The sequence below is a fragment of the Trichosurus vulpecula genome, chromosome 8 (genome assembly GCF_011100635.1).
Source record: "Trichosurus vulpecula isolate mTriVul1 chromosome 8, mTriVul1.pri, whole genome shotgun sequence".
Taxonomy (NCBI): domain Eukaryota; kingdom Metazoa; phylum Chordata; class Mammalia; order Diprotodontia; family Phalangeridae; genus Trichosurus; species Trichosurus vulpecula.
In genome coordinates, this window is record NC_050580.1 from 198,004,067 (window position 1) to 198,014,553 (window position 10,487).

The 10,487-nt window shown below is 45.0% G+C and overlaps 1 protein-coding gene across 1 annotated transcript; it reads right to left on the reverse strand.

Moving 5' to 3' along the window:
• Positions 1-7,776: 7,776 nt before the first annotated feature.
• On the reverse strand, positions 7,777-10,413 carry LCMT2 (leucine carboxyl methyltransferase 2). The gene has a single exon (XM_036735668.1). It carries the CDS (start codon positions 10,411-10,413, stop codon positions 8,350-8,352), a length of 2,064 nt encoding a protein of 687 aa, XP_036591563.1. The 3' UTR covers positions 7,777-8,349.
• Between the last annotated feature and the right edge of the window lie 74 nt (positions 10,414-10,487).

A 10,487-nucleotide genomic window follows, 5' to 3' on the forward strand; every position in this document is an offset into this window, starting at 1 on the left:
CCCCCTAGCTTTCTGTCCTTAGTACACACTTAGCACTGGTATTTAGAAATTGCAGCTTTAACTAGTCTAGGACCAAAAAAAAGAAAAAGCAGTTTCCTATGGCACCACCCTAAGGAGGAAGCAGATATTATTAAGGAAGAGATCAAAGAGTTGTGTAATGTCCTTTTCTTGAAAGCTGACACAGGCCCTCCGAAGTGAATACTCAGAGACTTGGATCCCAGGTAAGACATGAATCAGTGGACATCATCATTACGTTATAGCCTCCTAAACCAGGGGCACTGCCCAAATTCAAAATGATAACTCATTACTAGTTCTAGACAAAATCATGTACGGATTTTCATTCATGACACTGGCTAGTAAGTAGTCTGAATACGGATAGACTCTACAAGGATTTGCTGAGTGTATCCAGCAATCCAGGATCCCCTTTGTCAGCTTTTGACTGAGGGATTAGTTAATTAGTAATGGAGGTGGAGAACATGTGGGTGGAATTAAGGGTTGTTTAAAAAATATTTGTTTTTAAGTTTTGGTTGCATTCCTCGTTCTGTAATTTGTATAACCATAGCCATGAAACTATTTTTTCTTAAATAAGTAGAAGTACAAATATGAGTCACAGATTGGATCCTAATGAAGACCCTGGAAATGAGGGGTGGGGAATGAGGAAGAAAGCACAAAGTATCATATCATAATAATTAGTCCTACCGCGATTTAATTCCCAGCATGAAATACCTTCCTCTGATAATTAAATTAGGGCAAGGTCTTGTCTTTTTCCATTAAACTCATTCAGAGTTAAACAGCAGGTCACGCTTAGTGAAGCATCACAAAATCCAAGAAAGATTCCTTTTGTGTTTTGTTTTTTTAATTGCATGTCTCTAGTACCTCAGATTAAGTTTTCTGGGAAGTTAGCTAACTCCTGTGATGTATTTTGTTTGTTTAGTTCTCACATTCCTTCTTGTATTTTTTAAAAGCCTAATCATTCTTCTAATTTGCCCTAATAGCTAAGGGAAAACAGAGGTTTATTGGTAATCTTCAAGGCAGAAAAGGAAGGTCTCAGTGGTGGAAAAGGACATGGGGTCCAGATTGCTAGAATGAACAATTCCAAAACCGAGGAAATAATCCAGACTATTCTGTGTAAGCTGCAAGAGGTGTGATAATGTTGTCCAGTGTATCTGATGGTGTTTAAATATAGGTTAATAATGTGATGGGGCTTCTTTGGGCTGAAGTGAAGGAAAATGAGGAGGACATGAAGTAATAGGCCTGGAAAACGAGGTTGCAAACACATCAGCCAACCACACAGGTGCATTATTTAAATGGAGAGAGTAAAAGTATGTAGAGTGGAAACCATGCAACATTTTCATTCCTATACCTCAACAACGGCATGTAGAAACAGGGGTCCCCAAAGCAGTCTGGCTTCATTAGATCAAAGCATTCACCTGCACTGAGGGTCTTTAAAATCTTTACCATGCTTACTTACAGCAGTTACAATTGGCAGCCGAAGCTTTTAAAGTCCGCCCATCTATTTGCATACAGTAGGCAATCATCATAGCACTCAAAACACCACTTTTAGGGGTACAAAAAAAGCATCTCTGATCTTATTTGAGAAGTTGGAATTTTTCACTCAATTCTACAAAACTCTCAATATATCTATTCTCGTGTTTGCCCACCCAGTCCACTACTTAGCCTTTAAAGTGTCTAAGGCATTTTGAGTGGCCCCACAATTTTCTAATTTGTGGGATAAAAACTCATTTCAGTTGACTATTCTGTGTTTTCCTATGAAGTTCCATCAACTCTAGTCAATAAGTTTCACAATTTCTATTTTACATACTCTTCCTTCATCCATGTAAATAACTAAGTGAACTATAATTGACTATTTGCAACCTTACTTTCTAGTCCCTCATGATATCTCAGTCATTTTTCTTGACTTCAGCCAGAAGGCTCCTTACCACTTAGTTAAATCAGGTTTAAACTGTTATCAGTATACGGAATAAGCAATATTTTCAAGATCTCGCCATACATAATCCTACACTAAGGACATTTTACATATTTTGAGTCTATAGCTTTAATCAACTCTTCTCTTGCTCATGGAATAAACTCTTGAGGAAACAGACTTCTTTTTTTCCAAGAGTCTCTTAACATTCAACGTAGTCTTTTTTCTTCTCACCGCACTACTACTTTTATAATTGGTGTCTTCTCGAATTATCACTCGGGTTTGGGGCCATAATATGGAAGTACGTCCCAAGAAGATTATAAAATCATGAATTCTGAAGTTGGAAAGGCTCTTAGAGGCTATTAGATTCAGAGCTTTCATTTATAGAGAAAAGAAGCCTAGAGAGGTTAAGTGATTTGTCCAAGGTCATATGGGTAGTAAGAATCAGAGGAAGGATGCTGAGGAGAGAAGGGGAAGAGAGTACAATGGGGCAGGGGAGAAGGGGGAGATAGAGGGAACTGGTGGCACTCAAGAGTGGCCATGAATTGCTTGAGTAGGAATCATGCCATAGTCAAGATGTATTTATTAAGAGCTTACTATGTGCTAAACACTAGGAATACAAAAAAAAAAGTTCCTGCCCTCAAGGAATTCATGGTCTAATAGAGGAGATGACATGTAAACAAGATATATGCAGGATAAACTGGAAATAACCACAAAGCAATATTACAACATGATAGGACATCATGATCATATAATCAAGAGGGATGTTATAATGTATCATGACATAATATAGAGTATTAGAAAATAATAATCTTAACATTTATATAGAACTTATTATGTGACAGGCACTATGCTAAGCGCTTTACAATTTGAGCCTCACAACCCAGGGAGGTAGGCATTATTATTATCCCCATCTTACACATGAGGAGACTGAGGCAAACAGAAGCTAAGTGACTTCTCCAGGGTCACACAGCTAGAAAGTGTCTGAGGCTGAACTTGAACTCAGTGCTCTATCCACTGCTCCACTATAGAGTAATTATCATAGAATGGATATAGCGTAAGGCAGAGGTTCAAAGTATAGGGGAAAGACCAAGGAAACCTGTGTTCACTAGAGCACAGACATACACTTACTTGCTAACATCATTGAGAACTACAGCTTCAGAAAGATGGAAGTTTAGTCCCAAAACTTAGGAACCACAACAAAAACGTGATGGCATTCGGCTCTACAAACCACACGTGTTCAGTGTATGTTTCAGAACAGGAATTCTTACCTTTTACGGAGGGCAGCGGGAGGGAAGCCATCTGGTTTGACAAATTCTAATTTTGCCTCTGATGGACTGATTACTGATATAAAATAGATGGCTCCACCACTTGTCACCTTGGTCTCCCTGGCCTAGGGAAGCAAGGGTATTTCTACTGTCTCTTCCTGTGCTGTTCTCAGCTTCATCACAGAGATTTAGGTAAAGAGTTTAGGGGAGAGAGACAGATTGGCATCATGGATCGAGTTGACTTCACAGTCAGGAAAACCTGAGTTTAGGCACACCCATGGACACACACTGGCTGTTTGACTCCAGGCAATTCCTTAAGACTCTCAGTTGTAGGGAAAGCATCCTCCACCCCCCCATCCCCCCCCCCCCCCCGCCACCAATGGGAGGAAGGAAAAGAGGGATAGAGATAAGAGATAGAGAAAGAGAGAGGCAGAGAAAGAGAGAGAGAGGGAGAGAAAAAGAGAGGAGACAGAGGCAGAGAGGGAAGGAGAAAGAGAAACAGAGAGGGAGATGGGATTGGGGAGACAAGAGATGGAGTAAGAGAGACAGAGACAGTAAGAGAGACAGAAAGGGAGAGAGAGAAAGGAAACAGAGACAGAGAAAGGAAAAGAGGGAGGAATAGGGAGAGACAGAGATAGAGAAAGAGACAGAGAGGGAGAGAAAAAGAGAGAAGACAGAGATAGAGAGGGAAGGAGAAAGATAGAAACAGAGAGAGAAGTGGGGGTAGGGAGAGGGAGACAGAGACGGAAAGGAAGAGAAAGGATACAGACAGCTAGAGGAGAAGGAAGAAGGAAGAGAGAGAGAGAGAGAGAGAGAGAGAGAGAGAGAGAGAGAGAAATGCGGGGAGGAAGACAGAGGGGGAAGACAGGGAGACAGAAAGAGAAAGTGTATGTGTGTGTTAGGGGTAGGCTGGAATTGTAACCTTTATGACTAAACTCCTCAATTCATGCCAGAGCTGGGACACAGACGTAATTGCCACAGACCATTTATAATAAGCCTCTGGTCAGGAAGCACTGCCCATGAGGCCACAAAGTAAATGCTGGGACAAGTTGTAGTTTCATAAGTGTTCTAATGAGGGGACTGGGAGGTGCATGATGCATGTATGGGCTAAAAGGTGGGGAAGGGCATACTTAATCTGGTAATAGCTTACAGAAAATGTGGATAATTTCTGTGGGAAGAACAAGCCCGATTAGTCACAATACAAGATGCTGGCCTGTACACAGGAGAATAGGCACCACTTTACTACATTTAATTCAGGTTTGGCATATATTATGAAAAAAATCCACCAAACTCCTCACCTGAAAAATAAAATCTCACATTTTCCTGTCCCTCCTAATCACCTCATTATAGGCAGAGGCAGACAGACGGCACAGTGGATAAAGTGCTGAGCCAAGAGTCAGAAACATGAGTTCAAATATGGGCTCAGGTACTTACTAGCTGTGTGACCCTGGGCAAGTCGTTTAACCTCAATATCCTTTTTTGCCTCAGTATCCTTAACTTGAAATTGGGGATAATAATAGCACCTATCTCCCAGGTGAAGCAACGGAAACATTTGTAAAGTGCTTAGCATAGTCCTTAGCATACAGTAGGTGCTAAACTGAGCTCAGACAGATTGTGCGAAAGAGTCAGAATTGTGACCTGAATCCAGATGTTCTCATTTCAAGTCTAGCATTGTCTCTACTATACCGTGCTGGCATATTCTAGGGGAATAGGTGGCGGGGGGGGGGGGGGGGGGGGGGGGGGTGGTAGAGACAAGTGAATTTGTTCTGCTTTTCTAGACTTTGCTACCATTCCTCAGCTGCCTTGGAGCTTGGGGTCTCCTCACCCTAGAACATCCTTCCACTATGCAGTTCCCCTTCTCCCACTGGTGAAATCCCTGCTTGAGCCTACACTTTTGGAGTGGGGCCCAGGCCAACATGGTGGCCTTCATTCTGTTCCTGTCTCTGCTTCCAACTTTCCTGACTTTGACACCATCCTGCTTTTCAGCTACTTTTACGTTATCTTTCTCCATGACAGTGCAGTAAACTCCTGGAGGGTACAGATTTTCTTTATTTTTTCTTGTTTTTGTCTCCCCTTGGCTTAGCACAATACTTGGCACATACTAAGCACTTGAGTTTTTGTCTTTCTCTTTTTGGTCCCACTGCCACAAGCCTGTTTTCAGACTAATCTTGGGGATGTGGATCCAGCTGGGAAGAATTAAAGGCCACTGCAGTTCACAGTGACTCCAGGTCTAGCTCATAGATATCTAAAGAGTATTCACTTCAAGGTCCACTAAGGATACTTCTGACGGCAATTTAGGTGGTTGTGTTCACTTTTGGATAGGCTGGGGGGGCATACAGCATTAGTACTAAAGTGTCTATAACCAGCTCATCTAAAGGACCCCTGCATACCAAGATGGTTCTAGGTCACAGATTAAATCACTTACACCTCAATAACAACTCAAGGCTTGCATAGCATCTTCCTCAGAATAAGCCTGTGAGAGCAGCAGTGCAAGTATTTCTATGTCCATTTCATAAACACGGAAACTGGGTCTCTGAGAAGTTAAATGAGCTCCCTATGATCCCAGCTAGTAAATGGGATTTTGAATTCAGGTTCTCCAACTCTGAGGCCACTCGATCTTCTATGCCACATTGTCCTATGACAGAATCGTCTAGGCTTCCCATGAGTCTCACAGACCAAGGGTTATCTAGGATTATACCTCCTAAAGATATTTCCAGAATGGCTAGACTAATTCGAAGCTCCACCCACAACACACCAATGTCCCTGTTTTCTGCTCATCGGTAGCTCTGATTTTGACCCACTATCTCATTTTGGGCCTTGAGGTTTATATCTAGGTTTTTTTGCTTGAGGTTACTTAATATGCTTTAGATACTGATGTATCTGCTACAATAAGTCTCTGGGTAACAATAATAATAAAGAGCTTACTGGTACTGTGTTAAGTGCTTTACAGTCTCATTTAATCCTGACAAAATTCCTGGGAAGTAGGTGATGATATCCCCATTTTACAGATGGGAAAACGGAGGTAGAGAGGTTAAGTGACTTGCCCAGAATCACACATAGTACCAGTCTAAGCCCAGATTTGAACTGACTGCAGTCTTCCTGACTCCAGGCCCAACACTCTATCTACTGTACCAATTAGCTGCTTCAAATGTGCCCTTCCACAACGCTCTACATAATCACAAATGCTCTTCAAACCTAGGGCTCCCCTCTGGATAGAGAGGAATTATCTTCCCACATAATATCTTGTAGTATCATTCCTATAATTCTCTTTTGAACATCCAGGCCCCCTTTCCCTATCATATTCTAAGTTCACACTTTTCCTTGAGACACAAATATACATACCAGCAACTAAAATCTTTCTCCTAGGGGTACTGTCTACTTCAAGTTACTCCCCTCATTCCTGATCCTGGTCTTACTTATGAATACATTTACCTCAATATTCCCACTTAGAAGCCTTTGGACACGTGTCCTCAAACCACTGCCTACCTACTGAACTTTTGCTTACGCATACCTGCCTTTCTTCCATATCTTTAAAGCCTCAAAGACCAATAACTATTATAAATTCACCTTAGCATAACACAGATCTTATGCTTGATAATTATGTTACCTTGGGCAAGTCACTTAACCCGAGCCTCCATTTCCTTATCCCTAAAAAGAGTATAAATATTTGTACTCCTTACCTCACAAGGTTATATATTTTGAGCAGGAGGTAAGGTGAAGCTCAGTATAGGAGGTTCAGATTTAAGGTTAAGCATTCAAGATGTATTACTAACAATTTGTTATTGTATGAACTCTGTGCAAGGTACTGCACAAAACCCAAATGATTGCGACAAGTCACTATGATAAAGGTTTCATATCCAAGATATGTAAGGAACTGAATCGAATTTATGAAACTGAAAGCTAATCTCCAAAAGATGGCCAAAGTATATATACCAGTTTTCAAAGAAAGAAATGCAAGTTATCATATCGAGTGCTTTAAATCACTAAACAGACAAATGCCAATTAAAGCAACTTTGAGGTTTTACCTCATACCCATCAAAAATAAAGAGAAAACAACAATTATAGTAGGAACTGAGGGAAAACAGGGATGCTGGTGCATTGTTGGTGGAGCTGCAAGGTTGTGCAACTGCTCTAGAAAATGAATATGGAGCCAAGTTCTAAAGTTACTTAACTGAACCCAGATATACCACTAGGCTTATACTTGAAGCGAACAAAGGAAGAGGAAAGAGACCTATATGTACAAAAATATCTTAGCAGCTCTTTTCACAGTAGCCCCAAATTGGAAACTAAGTAGCTATCCTATCGGGGGGTGGGGTGTGAAACAAATTATGATATATAAACACAGTAGAATATTATGATGCCATAAGAAATGACAACTTCAGAAGAAACTGGGAAGACTTCAATGAATTGATATAGAGTGAAGTGAGAAAATGAACAATTTATACAATGACAAAAATTTAGAGAAAAACTTGATTAAAGACCCTGACCAATGCAATAATAAACCATGAGTTCAGGAGACTAAAGGTGACACTTGCCTCCTGCCAGAGATGATGAACTTAAAATGCAGAAACATATTTTGGAGCATGGCCAAAGTGTTTTGTTTTATTATATATGTTTATGATAAGGGTTTTGGTTTTCATGGGGGAGGAGGGGTGTAGAGGGAGGGACAAATTATAAATACATAAAAAATTAATAAACTTATTTTAACAAAAAACAAAATCCAATTTAAAGAAACAAACTAATTGGAAATTTATAACCTGTGGTAAAGCATAGACTGGAATGACAACTTTGAGAATGCAGATTTGCAAATTGGGAATTCTTCCCCTGTACTTGTTCAAGCTGTTCTTTCACGTTGCTCTATTTGTGCTTCAGACTAGTAGTTTGTTTTTTTTCAGGCAATGAGTGGTATGTGGTTGCCTTATTCACCTACAATCTCAAGTATGCTTACATGGTCTCTTTCATGACCTCATCTGTTGTCATAATTTAAGTACCCTATCTGTGATTTCCTACATAAGGGATCCTTGATGGTCTGTTTCTCTCAGAGAAAAGCTCAGAAATAATCTCCATCTACTATTTCAGGAGATGAAAGATTAGCTTCCTAATTTTGGACACTTCACACCAAATCAAACCTATCTACTATGTGAACAGCAGCAATCACTACCTAGGCCTCAAAGAAGTGATGTCCAAAGTGACTGGGTGGGGATTAAAGTGGGTACCAAAAGAGAAGCAGTTCCCACCCCCTCCAAGAAGAAGGAGTTGTTGCTCTTCTGGTAGGAAGATGCTGGTATGGTTGTGCAGCATCAGAGGCCACGGAACACAGGTGGTGTCCATACGGTATTCAGAGCTCAGTTTTGTGGTCAGGTCAATCACTGTCACTCCAGGAACAGTGGAAGAATGAATTGAGACCCCTCCCACCAGCAGCAGCTTCCCATCAAATACATGGGCTGTATGAGAATATCTTGGGGTGATGTGAGGCTGGACCTCCAACCTTTCCCAACAAAATCCATTAGAGACTGGTTTCAGAAAGTGTATAGATCCCAATGGTTCTTCTGAACCACTCAGGCCTCCTGCAATGAGGGCTCCTCCCTTCCAACTGCAGGCACTATGAGAGTGTCGAGCATCAGGTTCTGGCCCTTCTACTGGTAAAGTGACCCAGGTCATTGTGTCCACGTGTAGAAAATGCCAGTCACCTAGCACAGGATCCTTCCCATTGCGCCCCCCATATACAAACAAATACTTCTGGGCTTGACAAAGGACCTTAGCAGCTGAGTGTCGCCATCGTGGAGACCGGAACTCTGCTTCTGGGCCAACCTCTGTGATTGTCACCTTCGGGTTGCCAGCACCATTTCCCTCTGGGGCGGTGCAGGAGAGCCAGTACATCCCCAAGGCGGGAGTCACTGGGGACAGTCTCCCACCCAGCACAAGAACCAGAGTGTCTGAGAAGGTGGTCATGGTGTGGAAGAGGCGTCCATCCCACGTGGCTCCAGCCCCACACACGTGGCTTGCATTCCACCTAGAACCGGGTTGTCTGAACAGCACGTGGCACGTGCTCATCCTTGCATGTCGCCCCTCCTGCTCCCCAAAGCCCCCAGTGCTGAGGATGACATTGGGGCCCAGGACGGCTGAGGCATGGCCAAAGCGCCTCAAGTCACAGCCCTCAACCTCCCCTAATACACTGGCTGACAAGACGCCCGCCGGAGGGGCTGGCTCCACTAGGGGCAAAGTGCCCACGGGCTGAGGCAACACAGCCTGGGCCAGGCCGTCCTCGGTGGAAGCGGCCAGGATGAAGTAGTGCGAGCACTTCAGGTGCCACTCCTCGAACTCATCGAAGGGTTCGAGAGTCTGCACGCGCCTCCGCTCCTCGGCTGGGAGGAAACCATGGTAAAAGTGGTTCATGTCTACAGCGCTGCAGGCCACCCAGCCCGCGTCCAGGAAGCGCCGCTGCTGGGCCGCCACGTCGGGGAAGCGGGCCAACCCGTGCAAAGGCGAGTTCAGCCGCTCGAAGTGCCGCTGCATGACCTGGCCGAAGGGGTCGTGAGGCCGCATCTGTTCGTAGAGCACGAAGAGAGCGTCGGAGAAGCGGCCCGCGGCCCACGCCAGCAGGGCCGCGGCGCTGCCCGGCTCCAGGTACGAGAGCACGGCCTCGGCCAGCAGCAGCGTGGGCACCCCGGCGTCCAGCCCGGACGCCTCCAGGGCGTGGCACAGCGCCGGCAGGTCGCGCAGGTCACTGCCCAGGAGGCGGTAGTCTTTGCTGGCGAAGCGCAGCGCCGGTTCGGGGCCGGAGCCCGGGTCCGTGGCACTCAGGGGAGGCCCAGCCAAAGCGGCCAGCTCCGGCGTGGCGCGAATCCTCGCCGCCTTACGCTCGGCCACATCCGGAAAGTCCACTTCCCACACCTTGGCCTGAGCCAGGTGGCCCGCGGCTTTGAGGCGGAAGTACAGGGAGTCGAAGCCCGCGCCCAGCGAGAGGATCTGCCGACGGGGCTCACCGCCCTCGGCGGGAGTGCGCTCCAGGAAGGCGCGCACACAATGCCTCACGGCCCGCGCGCGCACGTAGTAGCCGCGATGGATGAGCGGCGCGCGCCGCGGGGCGCCGGACACCAGCAGCGCCGCGAAGGGATCGCACACGTAGCCGTGCGCCGCCAGGGAACTCTTGCTGAGGGAGCTGCTGTCGTTCGTACCCTTGACCGCCCCAGCCCGGCGCTCGCGGCCGCGTGGGCCCATGACCGCCGGCACCCGCCCGGACGCTGAAACGCGTGTAGACGGTCCGGAAGGGCGCTTACCAACGCGTGATCACC